Raw genomic sequence first — 25,375 nt, 5'->3', positions numbered from 1 at the left:
CAGTTGATCCCCCCATTGAGGTTATGGCGGCATATGTGTAAAGGATGCAGTCATCATGTTGGGTAGAAAAAGTTGATGGTAATGGCGGAGAGGAGAAATCTGACTTCTTATGACAAGCTGGCTTGTTTGATGTAATGTGGCAGTAGTCCCATGGAGGTGGTTGAGGCTCGAACATTGGACGAAGAGAAAATTTCCGTGCTCTGTTGGTTTGTCGCTGGGTAATTAAATCTTCCAGTGTGTTGAGCTGCGCATACTCCTGCACCAGACAAATAGGAGTTGCTCGGGGTAGGTCAGTAATGACTCGCATGGCTTCGTGGTTGAGTGCTTCGAGTACAGACCACTGTCGTTTCGTAAGTTGTTGAAACTGAGCCTGGTATGGAAGCCAAGGTTGAAAGACGGCACGAACAAGTCGACGAGCTGTATCGGAGCGGGCACCTCCAGAGCGATTGGCTATTCGGCGGATGAGGCCGTGTGCTTATAGCACGCTTGCGCATAGCTGATAACCAAGCCGTGCCTTTGCTGAAGAATGAACATGCAGGCCCAATACATTTGTATGTTCCACTTCAGGAAGAGTTGCGTTGTCAGTAGTGAGCACGAACGGAGTGGCTTTGAAAATACGGCGGCCAGCTTCATTGCCCACATGAACGTAATAGGATTTGGAGAGGTTGAGGGAGAGGCCAGTGTTGGCAAGAAAGTTGTGTAGAAGATTGAGGGAATTTTGCAGAGAGTCTTGCTGCACCTGAGCTGAGCGATTTGTGAACCATTTGTGATATCGTCTGCATATGCCAGAACTTGAACATTAGGAAAGGTGGAAAGACTGTGTATCAGAGGAATGAATGCGATGTTAAATAGAGCTGGGGCTAAAACTGAACCCTGCGGTACTCCGCGATTAGAAATAAAGCAGCCTGTAGATTTACCATTAACACGGATAGCAAATGTCCTTTGTGAGAGTAAGGCAAGAATTGCTCGACGTATCTGCAAGAGCATGCCAAGTGATGACATAGTGTTGAGAATGGCTTCGTGAGGAATGTTGTCGTAGGCCTTCGTGATATCTGTTGCCAGGACTGTTCGAACGAGACGGCTGTAAGGAGAACGACGTATCACGTCGTTGGCAAAGTGGTCAAGACCATCTTCAGCTGCGTATCCTGGTCGAGTACCAGGTCGAGAACCAATTTGGGAAGACAAATATTTCTGATGATGGTCGAGCCTCCAGGAGAGTCGAGTGGCAAGCAGTCTTTCATACAAATATAGTTGGGGTAAGAGAAATCGGTCGTTGGGCTCCAAGAGTATTGGGTGAATTTCCAGGCTTTGGTATTATAACTACCACTGAATGTTTCCAATCAGATGGCATCTCACTGGATGTCCAGATTTCGTTAAAAATTCTGATAAGTGAAGTCAATGCTTCACCGTACAGATTCCGAAATAGGGTATAAAGTACACCGTCATGATCAGGTGCAGTGTTAGGGCGCATGTCTTCAATTGCAGCTATAAGCTCAGCCATGGTGAACGGGCAGGTTATCTTATCCTCTGGCTCATGTTTGTAACTACCAGAACAGGTACAGGTGAACAGCCATAATTCGGAAAGAACTGAAGGGCGGCTTGCGAAGCAAATTCATCTGGAGAAAGACGAACGGCAAGACGAATACTCTCGGCATAGTCTTTGACGGATGGCTTGCGTTCCATGGAATGAAATACACGCCACAAGTGACGATTTCCAACAGGAGTACTGAGTTGAGAACACCACTTTGTCCAGCGCTTATGCAGAAGGCGTTTAGAATATCGACGGGCTTTAGCGGTGACTCTATGAAGTTCCGTTCGTGCATTCTGGTCTTAAGGATGCTGAGTGATGTCCACGCCCAGCTGTTTGCGCCTTACCCAGAGATTAAGGAGGTGAAAGCCACGGTATGGTTGGTTTTCTTTGACAGTGGAAGAAACTGTGTTCTGAGGTAAGACAAGCGTAAATGTAGAAAGTGCTGAGGCAGGAGCTATTGAGGCGAGGCGACTATCCGTGCGAAGACTGTCCCAAAAAGTTACATGGACCTTCCGGCGAATTTTACACAATGTACTTGAAGCAAAGTCAATTAGGATGGGGGAGTGATCACTGCCCTAGGTGTCTGCGTCACAAGACCTGTGAGGATTGCCCGGACCCAGCCACCATGTAAGGTAGGGAGTTGATGGAGGAGTACGCGGGCGGGTCTAATTAGAGGCGTTGTTCAGAAGTGTAAACGACTGGTCAAAAAACGTGTCGTAAATCTGATCTCCACGTTTATAGTTATGCATGTAACCCAAGGCTGTATGTGGCCCATTAAAATCTCATTCAACTAGTATGGGTACACCTGGGTAAGAGGTGCGCAGATGTGTAAGCCATCCAAGGTTCAGTGTAGAGGATTGGGGTCGGCCGTAAAAAGAAACCAATAGTACTGGAGTACGTTGCGGCTTAGGCCGCACTTATGCACAACGGTAAATGTATACTCTTGCAAGCGCAACGCTCAGGGCTCAAGCGGCCACTAAGGTTCTTAAGGAAAGGGAGCTAGCAAAAAGCGTTGCGGTCTGTAACAACCGGAAACAGTCCGCCGAACAAGTAAGAGTGCTATTTCGCAATGACCCAAATGAGAACCATGCACTCCTGCTCTGTGATTGAATAATTTTTCGGCGAGGAAAGGAGGCAGCTATTCGTCGGCAATCGCGCGATGGTGGCCACATTGCCGCTGAGCAACAATGGCGCCAATCCTGTGGCCATTGGCGTCTGTGCGAAGTTTCGTACGGGTGGAGGCGTTGAAGTGGACCAAAATAGGTGAGTTGGAGAGGGCAGCAGCGAGTATTGGGGAACGGTCCCAGAAACCGCTTACGTCGCTGGGCGAACGGGTAGTGAGAAAACAACTTAAAGCGCCAACATTGTAGGGATCGGGCTCAACACCAACAGCTTCAACCATGTGGCGTTGGACTTCAGGTTCCCGGTGATCAAAACGGCATTTCCTTGAGTTAAGCTGAAGTCGAACGAGGCTGAAGAGCGCAAGGATGGAAGAAAGTCGAGTAAAGTAAATTTAAGCTCTGAGCAAAAAAAAAACAAAAACATTGTCTAAGTAAAATAGGCAAGTTTTTCACTAAAACCGCGGATTAACGATTCCACCATGCGTTCAAATCTGGCAAGAGAATTACAAGGACGAAAAGGCGATACTTTACATTGATGTAAACCGTTTGGGGTGACAATACCAGTCTTCTAACGATCCCTTTCGTTGACAGAGATCCGGCAGTAGCGGCTATGAAAGCCGATGGATGAAAAGTAGCGGACTTCACGTAAACAATCTAGGGTATCATTATTCGCTGAAGAGAGACATCTTTCTTCATGATCTTGTTCAGATGGCGAATGTTTACACAAAAGCGCCATCTCTGCTCTGTCTTCAAGGCACGACAAAGGTTGCAGAGGGGCTGTCGAAGGCTCGGTATTTACGTTGGCCAGCATCTTTTCCAGCTCACGCTGTGTGACATAGGGCTCAGAAAAAGACACACGGTTCCGCCTCCGGGTATAGGACTTGCATCGCTGGAGTGACTCCGGTGAGTCAATGAATTCAAGGTCAATGAATAAGGTCAATGAATTCAAATTCGTGTGGCACCACAATGGGCGGGTCCTCGTGCGCAAAGCTGAGGGAGGGTCGGCGGTGGCTATTTCAAGTCTTTGCGACTTGGATAAGCTAAGATAAGAACCACAGCATTTTCAACGGGTGACTAACCTTATAGTTATGGCGGAAACCGATGGTGAACGTTACGTACTGCCACACGAACTTGAAAGTCACCTAGGTCAAGCATATATGAAGTCTTTGAAGTGCTTTCACCTTAACATACGATCAGTAAAGCATAAAGAATCTGAACTTGGCCTCTTTTTTCAACAACACGATAACATGTTTAATGTGATAATGCTCACAGAAACATGGAGCACAGATGATACGAATGTTTTTCGTTTACCTTCCTACCAGACGTTTTACTTAAATAGGGCAACTGGTCGCGGTGGTGGAGTGTGCCTCTTGGTAAAAAATGATCTCCAATGTGAACTACTCGAAACTTTCTGTACAAGTACAGGTGACTGTGAATTTATGGCACTGAAATTGCAAAACACTGTACTTGCCGTTGGTTATCGACCTCCGAATGGGGTGGTGGCATCGTTCTTAGATTACTTAGAAAATGTTTTTGAATTTGTAAACAATTCTCACTTTCACATTATTTTTGGTGGCGACGTGAATATAAACATGTTAGGCAATGATTCCTCCAAACTGAAACTGGATGTTCTAATGAGGGCGAATGGTCTCACAAATGTCATAAATCTCCCAACAAGAGTGACACTAAATACATCAACATTAATAGATATTTTTGTTACAAATATAACTCCGGAGAGAATCAGAGCAGGCGTTATTGTGGCTGAGCTGAGTGATCATTTGCCTATTTTTTTGTGCTGTACCAAAAAGGTCAACATAAAGAAAAACGTGCCTGCAAGCTTAATACAACGTGTGTCACAAAAAAATCTTTCCACATTTCTGGAAAAAGTTTCACTGGCATCATGGGATAGTGTGTACAAAAAAACTGATGCTAGCGCAGCTTACGAAGAACTGCTTAATATTCTTAAACCTATATACGCAGATTGTTTCCCTTTTGTGCGATTGAAAGTAAACACAAAAATCCGCAAACCGTGGATAACACCCGACCTGGCAGCGAAAATACGTGAGAAAAATAAAATGTTCAGCAGGTTTATCAAGAGCAAGGATCCAGACGCGTTGAAGCAGTTTAGAACTTGCCGTAATCGTTTAGATAAAGAGCTGAAAAGGGCACGAAAACAGCATTTTAACAACTTATTCACCTCTCTTTCTGGACGCACACATGCTCTGTGGAAAAACCTGCGCTCAGTATTAAACTATAATGTTAAGAATGACTCAGTTCGTGAAATAAAATACAATGGTACCGTGCTGTCAGGCAAAGCCTTAGCCAATGCCTTCAATAGCCACATTGTAAATACTGCCGCTCAAATAACAGTGAATATTAATCTAGACAATGTTCACTACAATAATGGCTCAGTTTTTCTTGATCCTGTCAGCGAAGCCGAAGTGACGGAAGTAATAAAAAGTCTTAATAACAGCAGCGCTATTGATGTTGATGGCATGCAAGTGAAACCTTTGAAACACGTCATCTGTGTCCTTGCTCCCTGCATAAATTACGTTTTCAATTTATGCCTTGAACAAGCGGTATTTCCACACCAAATGCAAGTTGCACGTGTGAAGGTATTGTACAAGAAAGGTGATAAGAATGATATGGGGAATTACAGGCCTGTTTCCATACTACCTGTCCTATCAAAGGCATTCGAAAAAATCATTCTCAAGCGATTTTCGAAATTTGAAGAGAAACATAACCTCATAGTTGATTGCCAGTATGGATTCCGAAAGGGAGTTAGCACCGAGTCGGCACTTCTTGCCCAAAAAGAGTATATTTTAGACCACATTGAACAAGAAAACGTAATATTAGGCATATTTATAGATTTTTCAAGAGCCTTTGACCTCATAAATCATCAGATACTGATCACGAAGCTAGAAAGATATGGCTTTCGGGGTGTGGCTGCGGCGTTAATCCGATCATATTTAACCAATAGGAAGCAAATTGTAGATATAGAGGGATTTTGTTCGGATTCACTAGCAGTTAACTGTGGCGTGCCGCAAGGCAGTATTTTGGGGCCATTTCTTTTTAATCTCTACGTGAATGACATAGTAAGCGTAACCCCATCCACAAAATTTGTCATTTACGCAGATGATACGAGTCTATTCTTTTCAGCAAATGATCCTGATCAATTAATTCGCCATGCGAATGAAAGCCTAGCCAAGCTAGAGAAATGGACTGAAGAAAACCTTTTAAAAATAAACATACAAAAAACAAAGGCAGTTCTATTTCACGCCAGAAATAAAACTATAACAACTAGCCACAGTGTTTTGCTCAAATCAACCCCAGTTGAAATAGTGCCTTGGATTAAAACATTAGGTGTTACGTTTCATGAGAACTTATCTTGGAATGCACATATTAACTGCTTAACCAAAAAACTTTCTCAAGTAGTCGGCCTCATATATCGAAATGCAAGTGTACTACCGCGTAATGTAATGATAATGCTGTATAATACCTTGTTTTGTTCAAGACTTAATTATTGCCATTTAGTTTGGGCCTCTACGACGCAAAACAATATACACAAAATTCATATTCTGCAAAAAAAGTTTCTACGTGCCGTTGCAAGTGTCCCCATGTGCTATCCCTCGGAACCATTATTTCACATGTATAACGTGATGCCTGTTACGAAGATTTATGGTTATCGTCTGTGCAAACAATACAAACAAGAGATAAAAAATGGTACTTGTTTCTTGCGTCAGATAGCCAACATAAGTAGTCATCCTAAAGCATACAACACGCGAAATTTTGAGAGGTGGAAAGTTGAAACATGTAGGACAACATATGGATTACAAATGTTAAAAAACCGGTTACCAAGGCTTTTAAATACGTTGCATAAGAAAAACATACAACCCGAAAATATTACTTTCAAGAAACTTCGCCACTACTTTACGAACTAAAAATAAGAACAACAAAATAGTCTCACAATATTCTATCTCAAAGCGTCACTTTCATTTTGCTATGCTGTCTATATATCTCCGGCGATGAGATTTGTTGAAAGTGTGTGCCCTCTTGTTGCAGTCAGGTTTTCGTGGAAACTTCCTTTTTTTCAATGTACAGCTTTTGTTTGCGGTTTCACACTTTCATGCATTTGTTTTGTGGTTGCTGACCGCTACCTGTAGTTGCCAATGTGGGGGCCTGCGGCCTTGTCAAGCTGCCTTAATGACAGCTTTTTCTGCTGGCCTCTGGCATCATGTACGTGTGATGCAAATAAAGTTATTATTATTATTATTATTACATTTAACCTAGAGGCCGGGCTAAAAAGTCATAAATGTGACTATAGAATATCAAAAGAATTGTGGAGATTTTCAGCATACTCTGATCTGAGCTCTTGTGCACTCATCCTGGAAAGAGGTGGGCGACCGGAGGTGGATGACGGAGGTGTGTGAGAAGGCAGAACAGGTGTTTGGGCTTAAACGCTTCAGGCGATCAGAGGCGACAAAGCAGCGAGCGAAATGCCTTCGAGAAGATCTTGGGAGGACAGGCTAAACGTAAGGATGGGAAGCGAAGCGCTGTTCTAGCTGATGCGCATGACAAGGTGCGGGAGAACGACGCTATGTTGTAGAAGAACATCGGTAAGGGGCAGGCCACGTATTCTCCGTTGGGAGCTGGCGGAAAGGTATGCATAGGGAGGTAGACAGAAGAGCCAGGGGGCAGGCGAGCGAACTCCGTGGAGAAAAGGCGGGTAGGCCTGTAGGGTGCGTTAGAGTGTAGGGGGACGTCCAGTCGATGAAGGCCGCTTGTTTGGTCGATAAGGGCCCACACAGTGGGCTGTTAATAAGTCCAGACCAAAGATCACGCGGTGAAGGCACTGGTTAGGACGGTGACCAGATCCGGGATGCAGCAACCAGCAACAGTTACACCGGCAGTGCGCACACCAGTAACTGCAGCAGTACTGCGATCGGCGACGCGAACTGTCGACAAAGCTGCAGGTGTCATCACTTTCATGAGGCGGTGGTGAAAAGATTAGCTGAGGGCGGATACTTGGGCATCAATGTCAATGAGGGCAGGGACAAGAGTATCATCCACAAGGATGTCTAGGAGATGGCAGGAAAAAACAGTGGCCAGCAGAATATTTTCTGTCTGTGGCATCGATGCAGCGTCACCTCCGGGAGGTGCATCGCCTGGTTTCGCGAGCAGCGGCCGGCGGAAAATAGGGAGGAGGAGCAGTGATGGAGAGGGGAACGAGAACGGCGGTTTGCGCGGAAGTTGAGCCTCTGTACAAATGAGAAGGTGGAGCGGTCTCGGAGCGGGGTGGCTCATAGCCAGACGAGAAATGGCGTGACGCGTACTCGGCACGACGGTAAAGATAGGAGAAGTGGCGGGGACGAGAGTCCCAACGGCTGGGCGAGAGGTGTGACCAACCACTGACCATGCGGAACAGATGGTCCGATTGTCAGGGATACGGAACTTAGCAGGATTGCGATAGCAGGACCGCGTCGTGAAGGCATTTGCAGGCGTAGCGGTAGTGGCCACAGGAGGGACGGGGAGCATGAACTCAGGTCTTCCTGTGCGCGGCTAGAGGACACGCTCATCTTTGCAACCTGCTGGCGAACAACCGTCTGAATGAGAGATACAGTGGCCAGCATTTTGTTTCGCACAGGCGGTGTGGAGGCAATGTGAGTCGGGGCCTCTATTTCACGGCGCACAATCCTAGTCAAGTTGTCCGGATTGGAAGGCTGCCGCAGGTTCGGTAGATAATCGCACAGCTGGCAGCTGTGTTTATTAGACGTTCAAAACTCTGCTCAGTTCTAGGGTGTTTGGTCTGTTTGAAGCGTCGGCACACCTGTAGAACGGAATAAATTGTGTGGCAGTCTTTCCACAGGAAGAAGGTTGAAGGAGTCGCCAGCACTATGTGCCTCACCTTATCTGCCTCGGACATTTGCTTAACTTTTGTGCACAGGGACAGGGCGCCCTGAATATAGAAAATGTATGATTCCGTAGACGTCTGAGCATAAGCAGGAAGTTCCTTCTTAGCGGCTAGGTACCGTCAAAAACGCTTCCCAGACAAGTCTCAGAGCTTGTTTGCATACATCCCATACTGTACGAACCATACGAGAGTGGTTTCAGCGAGGAGAATTATCATGCCCACAAGCATAAGCACGTCGTCAGTGCCGCAGGAGATGCCCGGATCGCAGGAATAGGTCACGACTGCAGTCGATGCTGCTGGAATCGATGGGGCCGCTTCGGCAGTCATCGCGACTGTACCAATGTGACCGCCAATGCGTAGATCCTGCTTGCGGGTGCGAAACAGATGTGCAGCGCAGAAATATTCCGTGCGACCTGAGACTCGGAAACGCCGACACACCCTCTCGAAAGCTTCGTCGTCTTCACTAGCACCGACAGTGTCTTGGGTGCCGACTGATGACTATATGTTTGGCTTGTGCACACTCTGTGACAGAAAGGACCGAGAGACAGGCTAACCGTTATCTTAAAACGGCACCCTTTCACGGATTATTTCAAGTTGCAGTAGTTGCTAACATAAATGAAAGTTTTTGCTTTTGTGTTCAGGAGCTTACAGAACATTTGTTGATTACTTCGTAGGGCTCGACAAGGATCACGTACTCTTCCACAAGCGGGTATTTGGGGTCATCATTGATGGCGGGGTAAAAAGTTTCAGCGGTCGCATTCCTTTCATTTAGAGGACTACAACACTATAGCATGCTGTAATTCTTAAGATACTCAAGTGAAACTTGAGTTTCTTAATTATGCCTCGAGGACCCTCGAGTTGACATCTTTTTTCTACATTTTTGTTCGCTGATAAAAAGTTGGGGGACGTTTAAGCTCCGCCTTAAATGAGCTTGTGTTGCTTCGATATCTAGAACTGAAAAACTTTGAACGTTCACTGCTATCGAAGGATTCACAAGTTTTATAAAGAATCGCCTGACATGTACTGTTTTTTATTCCCATTCATTGGTAGGCAGTCAGGAAAAAGAATTTTCTTTTTTGGGCCAGGGCTAGCACGCCCTGCTCACGACTCAAGGGGCAGCGTTTCGAGTCCCGCCTCCACCATTTTACTTTTCAGTGCATTTGCCTTTCTCTTTTGACAGGCAATACGTAATGGGGCGAATGACGTCACGACCCAGTAAACCAGTGAGAAATTCTTTAGTGACATCATCCCTGTTCGGCGGTGTGATCGTAGTAGGGTGGTTTAATTACAAGCGCAAGGTCATGTGGTTGTGACGTTGCTTTCGAATACAATGCTCTATATCAAATTCATTACAATGTCAAGAAACAGCGAAAAAAATTCTTAAGTTAGCAAATAATGTTACCAGTTGTATTAATATTGGCGATTTCAGTTGCATATCGAAGTATCGACGGCGCAGAATCGTGTATCTGTATGGGTGATAAATTTTGGTTGGCTATCTTATATCAGTATCTGATATCCCCTTCAGGTGTCAATTAAATCTGATGAAAGGAAAAATATTATTTTGAATAAATGACGATCAGTAGACTAACTACAAGTGATGTGCAATAATTACGCAAAAATATTCATATTTAAGCATATTTTATTCGTGTTCACATTTGTGGACATAGCGCCTTAAACCTGATACATGAACGTAAACAATCCTACATTTGCTCGCCTTTTTATAACTGATCGTTGACATGAATAAATTATTTACAGTGAGAATGCACGCTTGCTCTGAGAATGTACACTGCTTCGACCACCGAAAGTGGTTTTTGGATGTGGAGCTTTCGCGTCAAAACCGTTGTGTAATTAGCGTGTTAACAAGTTGAGGCCAGAAGTTGCTTCCATCATTATGCTTGAAGTTCGGCTGCATTGACGGGGTCTCGAGTGATATGAACACAGGTGGAAATTGAGAAAGAGATAGCATTTTGCGGCCTGTTTTACACATGGTTTCTGCAAAAATGAGGAATCATTTTCAAGGTCGCTGTTTGCTCAATATATGTGAGAGTCCTGAAACAAACTGCCCCCTCGCTCTACCAATGTTCTGATTGTTGTTTTGTAACATTGCAGCTGAGCGGCCAGCTCTGAAATGGCCATGGTGCGAAGGCACGGGTTCCCCTTTTTCATCCTCGTTTATGTAGTGTTGTCAATTTGTATTTTTCTCCGTCTCGGGTTTCATACAAAATGCAATGTATTTTGCTAATATCCGCAGCGAAATTTCCAAAACGATAGAGAAAAAATGTTCTCACTGGCACTGAAAAAGGTTGCTTCATTCAGATTCATGCGTTCTGCAATCTAGCGCAAGGGGTCACTGATCCCTTTTTGAATATTAGCAGGAGGCCTAAGACTCTCCTAGACCTCCCTGACTTTAAGAACTGGTCATAGCGCGCTGTTTTTGTCGGCAGCGACTCACCTAAGTGGCCGTTCTTTGCGACCATTTGCGGGTCCTCATTGGTCGGTCGACCGCACTTCTTTGGAGGTGCTTCGCCATCGGCCATTTTCATGAAAAAGGCTTCAGCGCTGGAGCCGTCCAAGGTTCTTTTTGCACATAGTTTTCAACGCCCGTAAGCAATGAGCCCATTTCCACGGACGTGCACACAAAAAAACAGTGCGTTGTAGGGAGAGAACGCCTCATTTATAAGTTCGGCATTAAGGCGCCGGGTCCACATTTTTGATTGCGCCCCTTTGAACGTCCACCGCCGCACTTTTTCTTCGTCTATGACGAGAAAAATGTTGTGCCATTTCTACATCAACGTATTGACACATTCCAAGCCCTAAATTGCATCATTGACGATCATTTGTAAAGATGGAATGCAAAAAAACAAGATATTTTGTCATACCGCAAAAAAAAAACAGCGTGATGCGCAATTTTTTTTTTTGCAAAACAATTTCGTTTTACCTGCAAGAGATGGCGCCAGAGACATGACAGGAAAGATCAAAATTGTAAGAGCGCGCAATTCAAAGGTGGAAATTCGCCTTGCGTACGAAAATATGAGGAGGCTTAGTCGCGTCCACACATGTGGACCCAGCGCCTAATGCGGATCTATAGTTTTTGAGGGCATCTGTGTCGGAGATACTTATTTCATGTATCCCGCCCAGGACTGAGCCATGCTGATCTCATCTCTTTGCTGTCCTGGTGCGTAAGATCTTGACACAATGAGGAAAATGCTGTTCCTCGGTGCGCGCCAAAATCACAAGAACGGCAACTAGTCTGCACTCCAGTGGAGTACCGCACAAACCGCATGGCTGTCGACGTGTCATTCAGGGACAAATTTAGGACGCCTGTAATTAGTTCATGTGTGTGGCGTGTAGCGCAAGCGGTCTTTTTTTCTGCGGCAAAACTTCTGGATGGCCGAGAGTGTAAGCGGGCACGTAATTAGGCGCCACATATTCAAGCGGTAGAAAAGGTAAAAAAAAAGAACAGCTGTTTACGATTGGTACCCGTGGCGCTGGAAGTGAGAAGAGAGTATGTTTACTTAGGCCAGATAGTGACTGCAGGTCCGGATCACCACAGTGAAAAGCTACAATAATAAGAATGAGGCGCCAACGAGTTTGGCATGTTATCTCAGATCATGAATGCAAGTTTACCAATATCCCTCAAGATAAAAGTAGATGACAGCTGCATCATACTGGTAATGCCCTGTAGTGCAAAATGTGGAAGCTATCGAAAGTGGTTGACCTAAATTAAGGACAACGCAGCGAACTGTCGAAAGGAATAGGTGAAAGGTCAAGTATTTTGGAAGGAGCTAGTTGGTGCTTTGGAACAGCAAATGAATCCAGATTATTCCACTCAACACAGCGCGCCGTCCTGTATTGAGTATTTACCGTTTACATGTGCTGTCATGTTAGAATAATCTTGTTTTCCAATGAACCTCCTAGTCCAGACCAAAACACCAGCCATCCTTTGCAAAGCGTTTTCTCGTGTCCGTGTTCTGTCGCGCTGGATTAATCTTCTGTAACCATAAGCGACATGAAGAGAGGGTAGGCTGGGTCAGCGAACAAACGCCGGTGATTTATATCGTAAGTGATATTAAGAATAAACAGGTTTAAGCAGGGTTTTTAATGCGAAGGTAAGAGAACCAATGTTCATTAAGGGTGACGGACTGGCTAGCAAGAGAAGGCAGCGTAGCAGGGGCGGCAGGAAGTTAGGTGGGCGCATGAGATTAAGAAGTCGGCGTAGATATGATGACCACAGCTGGCATAGGACAACGTAAATTCTAGAGATATGGGGAGACCTTTCTCCTGCAGTGGGCGTAGTCAGTCTGATGTGATGATGATGAGACATGAACAGAGCTGTGTCTCAAAAAATGTTAGGAGGGACATATGTGCCCAATTTACTGTTTCAAAGAATTCATTCGAACTAGTCTATATATTTATTGTGAACAAAATTATCCCTCCAGCTGTGTATACTAATGCTTTTTGATGTGTCGTTCCGAAAATCAAGACTTCAGTAGCTCTGTTTTAAAGAGCAAGACCCGCATGGATTCAGATGTGGTCCGCGTTTCTTATAGCTCTATTGTGAGCTCAGTGAGAAGACATGGAATGCTCTTTGGAACAATATATATATGCACAAGCGGTCACTAGAATTACAAACAGCTATCCTCTTTTCCAAAAATAACCAGGAAAGCGAGTTTGCTCCTGTGCCCTGTACTAGGTCTCCTATAGATCACTCCTGAAACCAAAATCTCTCGAACAGTAAGGACGAGGGTTCTCTTTATCTCACACAGATTTATAGCTTAAGGGGTGTCATTAGTGCTCCAGTACATGTGTCAGCAACAACGCACTTTTCTTGGGGACTTTTGGCAACCGTTGAACATAATGGTGTTGAAATGCAGGGTTGTTACTATTGCTCGAAAAAGTGCACGCTCTGCCGTTGATGTGGTGAATCCGCCTCAAACATTGGGTTTCTACACTGCGCAGCCTCCGATAAAGATGTGCCAGTGATGAAGCGTATCTTGGCGCTTGACGGCAGCAAGTGCACGGAGATCACAGAGAACTGGGACAGCGGTACGTACATTTCTTCGATTGATGGCGATGTGGCCACTGCCTGGCGGAGCAATATAAATTCGTAGCGCTATGACCTAGGAAAACGGATGAGCATGCCTGTGCTCCTCCAGTGGGATTCTATACGCGTAGTGTGGACTACATCACTACTTATTTTGCCGCTTTTCACTAGAGAAGCAGTGCTGTATAATCACTTGAGCCTTAAGGGACACTCACTGCTTCCACAGGCACTCGGTGTTTCGGGCGCGCTCAGGGAATAACAGGTTTGAAAGGCGGGTGTAGGTGTGAGCTACTCGTCATTTACGGCGTCTTATGAGCTTGGCTTATAGTATGTATTCTTAGTCAAGTGCTGAGCTTTTCCCATCTCTTCACCATTTAAAAACAATACGAAAATGTAGGTGTTCTTTTTTCGGTGCGTTGAAATAAAACTGCCGACCTGGTGCTACATACGCAGAGCCTCACGAATGCATAATGAAGGTACTGAAACAGTTCTTTTGCATTGCAATTTGTCATTGAGTTTGGAACAGAATGCCTAAATATTGATTCATTGTTATAAAAGAGGAAACATACGAACGGACCTTTAAAAACCGAAAGCCCGCGTAGCGATAGCGAACTGAATTGTCTTTCGGATAATACAGATTTTTACCCAAACAATGAGCCAACGTGGTGGCCCAGTGGTTATGGCTCTAGGCAGCTGACCCGAAAGACACGGGTTTGATCCCGGCCGCGGCTGCCAAACTTCGTAGGAGGCGAAATTCTAGAGGCCCCTTCTATTGCGCGACATCAGTGCAGGTAAAACAACGCCAGCTTCCCAAAATTTCCGGAGCACTACGGCGTACTTCATAGCCTGAGTAGCTTTGCGACATTAAACCACCATAAAGCACAAATCACCCAAAGAATGAAATGCTATTGCGGATGTTGTGGATGGGTGCATCCAGCAAAGTGAAAGAATAGATTCAAGCTCTCGTTGCCCAAAGTGTGGCCAAGCCTCTGTTGCTTCTCCTGTAGTGCAGTTTTTTTTTTAATGCAAGCTGTGGAGCTCTAGTGTTGTCGATAAGCGAAGCGTCAGTTCGTCTACTGCTTAGGCACGAGGCAAGAATATCTGGCTGCTCTACATGCCGAGCTTCAGCAGCCTCGTGTTCCATTTCCTGAATTGGTGTCCGCGGTAGCAAGGCCGCCAGGTAGTCCCTGAACAAAAAAGGTGTTGGTTTTCGGCGGCATGTCTATCGATGAAGGACTTTGTTTATGTTCGATACCATATCCGCATGCCATAGGAAGTTGTGGAGCTCTTTTCTCTGTCGCAAGTGGCCTGTGGACTTCAATGTCTTCTTCATTTCTCTAATTTGGTAAGACATGAGGCACCCACCTGAAAGGAAATACCAGGAATACCAGCTTTAACAGTAATAAAAATATATGATGCAGGTGGACATCTTCCGCATTAGAACTCCTGTTTTTGAACTGTGCTCCTTTACGATTTCAGTTCTTGAGAAAACCGGGGAGAGATAACAGGAAATGTTATGGATTATCCTTATATAAGAGAAATAGACACAAAAAAACCAAACAGTTATTGAAACTCCGGAAATCACTGAAAAATATGTTGCGCCTGAAAATGAAAGTCAGCAACCTAATAAGAGAGCATTACCTTCCTAGCGTCAACAACTTAATGCTGTCCATGCTAGAAAGGAAAGGTACGCTTTCATAGAACCTTCGCATTTGAATAAAATTCGTTTTATTTTGCCAGTATGAAACCTGAGACAGCCACCTGTTCGGGGCAGTCTACCAGAAAATTTAACATGGACGGCTGGCAGATGTTGGTAAATGCATTACGCCTCTCAATTAATGTAACAATACGCTCTCAGCATTTCCACATGCATTTGGTACAGTTGACATCAGGAGAGATAGAGCATGCAGGCTGTAAAATCAAACATGGCCACGGTGGCCACGTTTCAATGGAGGCGAAAAGCGCATAGTAAAGAGCACTAGGTAGTCTAAATTATTCCAGAGCCCTCCACTACAGCCTCCTCTATAGCACATGTGTCATTTAGGGACGTTAATCCAAGTATATTGGACGGAAGTTTCCGTCCAAGGCCTCTAAGGCGAGCGCAGTTAGGTTAGTGAGTGGAATGTGAAGGGCCGGTCGCAATAGGCCAACAGTCCACCGATTCGGTCTGCTAAAACAGTGCCGTGATCATGTGTGGCTATATGTCACACTGCGCCGACTAAAACAGTCAGCCGAGAATCAGCGTGTTCGGCAGGTCTCCCACAAGACGGCCGTTGGCCGATGGTCCACCAGCTCCCACATCACAGTATGAAAACAACGTGTGAGGCCCCTCGCCGACTGTGCCTTTTTTCGTTCTCCCTCTTCTTATCCAGTGATTTCCTCCAATGTGTAGTTCATGGGCAGGGACGCTGTATTCTTAATTCTTTGAAATACATCCCACCATAGCAAACCTAATCTCCTTAACAATCGTGATTATGAAATCGATTAACTGCTGCCCAGTACTTAGGGACACTGATTGCTGTCAGAAAGGCATGGCTCGAAAACAAATCCATGTGCTCGCGGGTCAACAAGAAGGAACACATTATTTAAAGCAATTTTTTTTTGAAATGCAAAAAAAAAGATCTACGTGGAATCTAACTAGGGACATCCTGATGGGGAACCTAGGACTTTACCCAAGACGCCACGGAGGACGAGTGATCGGCTGGCCTCAGAACAGGAGATCTTAAGTGTAATACTTGCGGCGAGAGTAAAGGGGGTGACATATGTGCGGAAATTTGGCCGACGTGCGGCACTGGTCGCCACTAGCGAACTGCAGCCCCACTGAAGGAAGGTTCACACGGAGCGCCAAGCATCGATGCGTCGGTCGACTCAAGCTCAAAGCGCACGCTTTGCCACCGCGCATCATTGAATGGCCGCTGTTTGGCTGGGTGTTGAAGTTTGCTCCAGAATAGACATAATAGCCTTATTGCCAGAAATACCGCTTCTATACTGGAGCAATTCCTGTGTATATAGCGGCTGTCGGTAACTGCGCGGCCCGCGGTCGCGCCGGGCGACGAACTGCGCTGAGCCTGGCTACCTTCGTCGTCGCTAGGCCTACAGCTTGTATTGCATCGAAGACGATGCGGACACCGCTTCGGAATATAAGATCTACCTTTATTATCGCTTTGCGGTCAACAGCATCTTCTCACAGTGAACTAACTATGATCATTTTCCGCGACGCCTTCGGCTGCAGAGCTAGCCGACCGCTGCGAACTCCAGGCCAGCCGTACCGCAACAGCGGGCCAGCGTCAGCTGCGAGGCGATTCTGGTAAGCAATTTTCGCATATCACAGTTGTTACTATTACCAGCAACTCGGTATAGATGAACGGTTCTCAAAAATGATATATTTTCTCCATCTTTCCAACGTTTATGAGTCAGGTTAAAAAGTCTTAAGCTAATTTATGACACAGGCGGACGCGGTACAGGCTAGCCTGCTGGCCTGCCAGCAGGCTCGTTCTACTTGAAGTTCACACCAAAAAAGACAAAACAGCCATGCAATCAGTAAGGCTGCCTGCTACATACGTGGAACGACAGCATGCTTGTGCAAAACCAGGACTTTCGGTAACGACGCCGCCTGCGGTAGCGCCGCGCGACGAACTGCGCTGCTTTCCGGCTGCCCTGGTCGTCGTTAAGCCTAGCTAGTTTCGCATTAATACCTTAGCTGAGGGCGGTTCGGAACTAGCCAGAGCCGTTATAAAGGATCTTCTCTAGTCACCCCTACACAGCGAACCCGTCCATAATAAAATAAAGTTATGCTCGATTTCCGCCACGCCTTCAGCAGCGGGTATAGCAGACTCCAGGCTAGGCGCACCAAGCACCAGCAGCAATCGGCGATAGGATGGAATTTGGTTATATCGTAGTTATCATTTCAGGTATCACATCGATATTGGCCAACGATCCTCTGAAATTATACTTTTTTCACATTCATCTATTCGAGAGCTTGTTATAAGCGCAAGGAAAGAATAGAATAGCGAAATCGAGTTCGTGTTTAATGAATGTTTTAGCTTGGCAGCCGATCTCATAAGCGCAAGGAAACAATAGTATAGCGAAATCGAGTTCGTGTTTAATGAATGTTTTTGCTTGGCAGCCGATCTCGCAAAGATCCGGCCATCGATGGTCGGCAGACTGGTTTTGTCGGCGTCGCGGGTGTCAAAACATGTCACACTGTGAAGATAACTGGTAGTCGGTCACGTTGATCTCGTTGTCAGCCGAAAGCGAAAGCTTGATCTGCACCGCCAACGTCTGCCGACCGGTAAGCCGATCATCGGTGTCGTCGGGACTGCGTCGGCGTTGTGTCGGGCTACTGTGACAGGCTCTTGAGAGGCAGGAAAGAGCTGGACTAAGCGGGACAGAGCAAAGTGAGTGAGCAGCGGCTGCAGGGGCCGGGTGCCTCCCTTGTATGTAAACAGGTGAACCGCGGTACTCGTAGAGAAGAATTCGTGGCAGTCCCCTGGACGACCGAGGGCCATGGATGCGTCGCGTAGGCGAGCTGCCCAAAGATTGAAGGCCCGGTAGCTGAATAATCGCAATGGTACCTAAGCAGAATCATAACATCGCTGCAGCATCATTCAATGCGTAATAAGTAACGCAGTCCGGCTGGCTCTGGCCACGTTGGCGGGTACATAACTGAGAAGTCAGTTTTTAACACGCTATCTAGTCGTCGTGGAACACATTTCATCATCATCATCATCATCATCATCAGCCTTACTACACCCACTGCAGGGCAAAGGCCTCTCCCATGTCTCTCCAATTAACCCTATCCTTTGCCAGCTGCATCCAACTTCCGAATCTCATCCGCCCACCTAACCTTCTGCCGCCCCCTGCTACGCTTACTTTCTCTTGGAATCCACTCCGTTACCCTCAATGGCCAGCGGTTATCTTGCCTTCGCATTACATGCCCTGCCCAAGACCATTTGTTTCTCGTGATTTCGACTAGGATGTCATTAACCCGTGTTTGTTTTCTCACCCACTCTGACCGCTTCCGGTCTCTTAACGTTACACCTATCATTTTTCTTTCCATAGATCGCTGCGTTGTCCTTAACTTAAGCTGAACTCTTTTCGTTAGCCTCCACGTTTCTGCCCCGTAGGTGAGTACCGGTAAGATTAAGCTGTTGTACACTTTCCTCTTGAGGGAAATTGGTAAACTGCCACTCATGATCTGCGAGAATTTGCCATATGCGCTCCACCCCATTCTTATCCTTCTAGTTATCTCCCTCTCATGATCCGGATCAGCTGTCACTACCTGCCCTAAGTAGACGTATTCCGTCCCAACTTCTAGGCTCTCGCTGCCAATTGTGAACTGTTGTTCCCTTGCTAGGCTGTTGAACATTACCTTGGTTTTCTGCATGTTAATTTTTAGACCCATCGATCTGCTCTGCCTGACTCATTGATCATGATTTGCAGTTCATCTCCTGAGTGACTCAGCAAGGCAACGTCATCAGCAAATCGCAGATTATTTAGGTATTCTCCATTTATTCTTATTCCCAACTGTTCCCAATTCAGGTCTCGAAATACCTCCTGTAAACATGCGGTGAACAGAATTGGCGAGATCGTGTCTCCTTGCCTGACGCCCTTCCTTATTGGAATTTATTGCTGACTTTATGCAGGACTATAGTAGCTGTGCAGTTGCTATATATATATCTTCCAGTATTTTGACATAAGGCTCTTCTACTCTTCTACCACCTGATTACGCAATGCCTGTATGACTGCTGAGTTTTCCACTGAGTCGAATGCTTTCTCGTAATCAATGAAAGCTATATATAGAGGTTGGTTATATTCTGCGCATTTCTCTATCACCTGATTGATAGTGTGAATATGATCTATTGTGGAATATCCTTTACGAAAGCCTGCCTGATCATTTGGTTGATAAAAGTCTAACGTTTCCCTGACTCTATTAGCGATTACCTTAGTAAATACTTTGTAGGCAACGAATAGTAAGCTGATCGGCCTGTAATTTTTCAAGTCCTTGGCGTCTCCCTTCTTATGAATTAAGATAATGTTTGCATTCTTCCAAGCTTCTGGTACAGTCGAGGTCAGAAGTCATTGCGTATACAGGGTGGCTAGTTTTCTAGCACGATGTCCCCTCCATCCTTCAACAGACCTGCTGTTACCTGATCCTCCCCAGCTGCTTTTCCCCTTTTCATTGCTTCTAAGGCTTTCTTTACTTCATCTTTCGTTACTGGCGGGATGACGCATTGCTGTGCACTGCTGTCTTTCACATTAACGCCCTGATTACATTGGCTACTGTACAGGTCTGTGTAGAACTCTTCGGCTACGTTAACTATCTTATCCCTATTGCTAATGACATTGCGCTGCTTGTCTCTTAATGCATACATCTGGTTTTTACCTATGCCTAGTTTCCTCTTTACTGCTTTTAGGCTACATCCGTTCTTTAGAGCATGCTCGATTCTCTCCATATTAAACTTCCTTATGTCGGCTACCTTGCGCTTATTTATTAACGTTGATAGCTCCGTTAGTTCTATTCTATCGGTAGGGTTAGACGCCCTCATGCTTTGGCACTTCTTAATCAGATCTTTCGTCACCTGAGATAGCTTCCCGGTATCTTTTCGAATTGTCCTACCGCCTACTTCTACTGCGCACTCCGTAATTATTGATGTCAGATTATTGTGCATTGAATGAACATCAAGATCGTCTTCCTCAGTTAAAGCCGAATATCTGTTTTGCAGCGCTATCCTAAACTCCTGTGCTTTCCCTTTTACGGCTAACTCGTTAATGGTCTTCTTGGTTAATGGGGGAACACATTTAGTCCTAATTAGATTACCTCTGGAGCTTTTACGTGTGGCTGTTTTAAGCCTTTCTTCATTACTTTTCTGTGTCACGGAAATGACCGTTTTTTCCTAGCCGCAATTTCCCCCAATAGCACCATGATTAGGCCCGTTGTTTTACAGTTGCGTGCAGAATTTCGCCGCTACTGGTGCTGGCAGAAAAATTCCTGTGCGACAGTGACTGTTGGCTTCATTCAATTGCGCACCATAACAAGCTTTCCACTTCGCTACCCCACCTGCTAAAGAGCATAACAAGGGTTTCAGTTCTGGCTGCTTGCGAGTCTAGGTAGTCGTTATGGCTGGGGAAAGGCGCTCGTGAATATACTCGAGGTTCCGCTAAAATAAAAGTTGGCGGTGGCTTTGCTCAGCTATGCCAAGATACACGTAACGAGGGCTGCAGTTTCCCTCTGTTCTAACCGCGTGGCCAGTTAAATGAGGAGCCTTTACATCCTCCTCTTCAGTTGTTGATGGTGATGTTGTTGCCATTGCTTCATCTTGGTTTTCTTGCGAAGGATCCATGCGAGTTCCTATGCGCCGCTTGTCACGCTCCGCCTCCTGGCGTCTCCTCTTGGCAAGACACTGTTGTCTTTGATCAGGCGTCTCCGCCGCTCGTTTAGCCTTGTGATGTTCACTCTTTCCCTGCAGAGCGGCCAAATGCCAGGCGACGAATTCTGGGTCCGCAGAATTGATCTTTTCCTAACGATACCGCCGCAGAGCGGCAGCTGGGGTCTCATTTTCGTCACCCATACGAAGCGATTGTGATACACCCCAGTCGTATCACCTCAACTTTCATACACACAGCCTCCCATACGCAGTTTATCCTCACGTCCCCACACGCGGCCGTGGCGGCGGCCGACCTCTGACGTCATGCGCCGCGCACCTGCTGCCCTTCTCCGGTTGCCACGCCTGCGCGTTCACGCGCAGCGCCGGCGGGCGTAGTCGGGCCGGCACGGCTACTCGCGCGGCCGCGGTGGCGAACTCTGACGTCATGCGCCACGCAACTGCTGCTCCTCTCTGGTTTCGCGCATGAGCGCTATCGGCCTCCCAGGCTCACGACTAAATGCTCGACTGGGTAGCGTAGTGTCGCTCTCGCTACAAAACTCAGATTAACTCGCAAGCACGGCTGCCGCCGCCGTAGCTCCTTAGCAGATCATTCTAGGCCACACGCGCAGGAATTGTTTAGGATGCTAACGGCGGCCTTTTCGTACAATTTATGGGCAGCTATCTTCCATGTAAATAAATTTGCGGTTCTTTTCCTGCATTTTGGTTAACACCGCCACTAAAATTGTAGCATTATCCTTTGGTTCCCCTGTTTCAATAAGTATTGGCTTGTTTTATGTGTTTATCTTTGCAAATACCACGTTCCCGTGCCCTATTCTGCTCAGTAGCTTAACGCAGAGCTGGGCTGGGTTCGTTTTGGCAGGGTCGTCCAGCCGCTTGATTATACTCGACGTGAGAACTTGTCGTGTCCACCTTTATGGACTGCGTTTTCCGCTATGAGGTAAATTATATGCGTGTCACGTGCGAAATGAGAGGACGATGCATATCGGCGGCTATGATTGGCAACACCGCTGGTTAGCGCTTCCAAAGAAAGGCTACAGTGTACACAAAATAAATTAAATGTTTGTCATGTTCCCTCCATCTATATGCGTCTCAGTGGTATTTTTGAAGTTTCACAGACAATATGACCTAGTAGTTGAACAAGTTTTCTCCATACCCAGCTTGCTTCTTTAAAGTATTCCTTGCGAAGTGCTATTGATTGCTATCGCACGTCCTGTCTACCCATGCAGAGGCCAGAGAACCAGGCCTGCAATGTCCCGGCACCTCCAGCTTGCAATCTGCCACTCAAAGCAGTCATCCGGAGGCGTTGCTGTACCAGCAAGGGTAAAAGCTCTTTTCTTTTGTCCTGGAAGCAATACCGTGTGTCCTGGCAGGATGCGCGATGCTGAGAGCACTCAATTTGTCAGAGCTCCTGGGCAGATCTTGTCAGCGTTGGGATAACTGAACAGATAGCTGCGATGTGGTAGAACTGGGGTGGAGATGCACTAACGGGGATTGGAAGTGTTCTGCTAGCGGCGGGACAAAGTTTACGTTTCACTGCGCGGCAGCCTGAAAGCTTGCCTCTTTCTTTTCTTTGTGGGACGCAGGTAACATACCAGCGAGCTCTGTTGCTCTGCTTCGGTGGCAGCCAAGCCATCCTGCCTCGACAACTCTTAAAGATGCATTAGTGCACGCAGCTTCCTTAAGAAAAGAAATACTTTTCCTTAATTTGGAACCCATTTACTTACTCATTATATAGATTACCCATCTTACACGTCCCTGTTGCTGCCTGTGTATAAATGCCTATATTAAACACAACGTTGTTATGAGTTTCACTCAAATCTAAAATCCACGCTGGTCGCCGCGTCGTGAAACAAACCGCATATGGTCTTGCTTGTGGCCAACGGTTGCAGCTTATAACAGCGAACTGAATAGTTTAATCAAAGTGCCTATATTTAAGCGAAAGTGAACATGTTTAACAGTAATCTTATGATTTGGAGAATATTACATGAATATTCATTCTGGAAACGCAGGTAGGTACTAGTGAAAAGAATGGCATGTCGGAAAATGCAAGTCGCCCAAATAGAATGAGAGCTAGAGGTTTGAAATAATTTCAGGCATCTGACACCGTTGAGGCGGCAGTCTCGAGATGGCTTTGCAGAGTCAAAGCTGCAAAACAAGGCCGAGAAGTTGCACGAACTTGTTAAATACAAGGCTGCCAACTGGGCATTGGCTTCCATCCGTGTTCGCCTCGAGCCAATTGCTCCATTCTTCAGCTGCAGCAGCAGGCGCCAGTGTTTGACACAGTCCTGGCTCTGACCTGAGAACAGCGAGTGGCATTGAACCGGCCAAGGCAGCTTTTATCTTCGCTGTGGGTGTCATTGTTCCTCTTAGTGACCTTCGGTAATAGCACCATGTATCTAAAACAGGTTAAGGACACTGTCTTTCAATCTTTTAGTCTTAGAACTTCGATCTTTTTAACTATTTGAGCTTCTTCAAGTTGTTCACTGCTAGTGTGGGCAGCATATCCCGCTCGCTCCATCTGCAGCGCCTTACATTTCGTGACGAGCTCCACCCACTCGCCAAGGTTGGAGATGCACTTGACTTGCATGTCGTTTGCGGGCTCACAAGCAAGCTTCTTGGAGGCGCTATCATTCTCACTGGGGGCGCGTAAGAACTGCAACTGCGGTGATCGAGCTCCTCCTCAATTGCAACCTGTTCCATGCAGCAAGTTGTGGCGTCTTCAAAGACGATTCCTTGCTAGAGCAAGTTATCGAGAGCACCCATCTGCTTCGAGAGAATGTTCTGGGTTCCCCAGATATCGAAAAGCCGTTTGTGCACATACCGCCTGTAGTTAACTCAAGTTTAAGCACTATTTTGTAGTCGCCGAAAAGTTTGTTCCTGCCGATGAGGCTGGACATGAGAGAATGTAATGTTGCTGTGGCAGCGGTGGTTGCGTAGTTTGCTCACGAAGTACAGTAGTGAACAATATGATACATTATTAGTTTTTTCCGTATGAACTCAAGATATCTCTGGTATAAAATGCCTACTTGATATTTCTGAACATATATTACGATGCAATATTGGCCTCTTCTTCCAGCAGCAATTGTTGAGGGAGAGGAAGAATCGGATTGCCTTCAGTCCGGTTTTCGTTTTTGTCCTTTCACGGGCACATCTCACTGCATTCATTTTCAGGCGACATATTTTATAGTTACATGTATCACTACATGTTTTATGAGCAAAAGACAGAGTTTGAGTTCATTACCAGCGTTACTAGAACAAGCTCAGTTTGAAAGCTCCACCCCGAGAGGTGTCCCTGCGGTAGAGTGTTGCTCCCGCGCCACCGATGATTGGCCGTGGCTCATGCCGTAGCCTCAGCTCCGCCCTGGTTAAACGCGCGCACGCGACCACCGCTGCGCGTAGTCTGCTTCTCGGTCTCATGTTTTTTTGGCATTATGCGACATCAGGCCTCTCCATGTCCAACTGCTTTGCACCGGGGGGCAATAGCGGGTATCGCAACGATGACTCGGAGGGTCGTCATTTCTTCGGGCCGCCGAAGACCCCATTGAGCTTATAAGCTTAGAGCATGCGCTCCTCAGAAAAGTTCTGTAATTGACTTCAATATCGAATGTGCGTGATCTGCGTTTTGAAGAAGACGACCTGCTAAGGCAATATCGCTATGGAGTTCAAGCAAGGCTCGTGATCCGAAAGTCGCTGGTTCGGTCCAGGCCTCGGCGGTCGCATTTCGATGGAGGCGAAATGCTAAAGGAGCATGTGCTGTTGGGCATCAGAAGAACACCAGGTGACCCAAATTTTCTAGTGTCCTCTACTACGGCGTTCCTCATAGCCTTAATCGCTTCGGGACATTAAGCCCTATCAAATCAAATCTTGTAGTTCAAAGTAATTAGGGGAATACTTTGGGAGATAAGGAAATTGATGTTGCTACCTGGCGCTATCCCCAGGCTGTTGTAGTTACTGCCGGCACATAGAGCCGAAACGCACTGCATGGAAGGGAGAGCCTCCAGTACATCCCGCAGCCCTGTGTGTGGCAACACATGTGCCGGAAGAGAACTTGCAGCACTCCGAAGGCGCATCAGTGCGGTCCGAATTAACCGGACAGGTGCGCTGCACATATGGATTTTGGTGTTTCTCATCAGAAGTCCGCAACATTACCAACAACGCAGTAGAAAATTGAGTTTTTTCGCGTTGGGGATACAGACGAAAGATGCGGGACATTTACACTCGCCCTCAAATGCAGGGGAACTTGCTTGTTGAAAAGGGCGTTCTGACGGATCAGCTGTTATCATGTACGAAGAACGCAAACAGCTGTACAAAAAATTGTGATATCATTCTGAGTGCTCTTGTGACGCGGAAGCTCTTCTGAAGCATATAAATTGAATGAAA

General features: G+C 46.3%; 1 protein-coding gene across 1 annotated transcript in view; it reads left to right on the top strand.

Annotated features, from left to right (window-relative positions):
• The window catches only part of LOC144107780 (uncharacterized), an 85,642-nt gene that overhangs the window by 16,486 nt on the left and 43,781 nt on the right, over positions 1–25,375 (top strand). The window contains exons 4-6 of the mRNA XM_077640962.1: positions 13,523–13,609; positions 16,840–16,914; positions 22,222–22,315. Of these exons, the coding sequence (XP_077497088.1) occupies positions 13,523–13,609; positions 16,840–16,914; positions 22,222–22,315 (256 nt within the window). The remainder of the gene's footprint in view (positions 1–13,522; positions 13,610–16,839; positions 16,915–22,221; positions 22,316–25,375) is intronic.

This window comes from Amblyomma americanum, chromosome 1, assembly GCF_052857255.1.
Source record: "Amblyomma americanum isolate KBUSLIRL-KWMA chromosome 1, ASM5285725v1, whole genome shotgun sequence".
NCBI classification, from domain to species: domain Eukaryota; kingdom Metazoa; phylum Arthropoda; class Arachnida; order Ixodida; family Ixodidae; genus Amblyomma; species Amblyomma americanum.
This window is presented reverse-complemented; position numbering and strand designations above follow the sequence as displayed.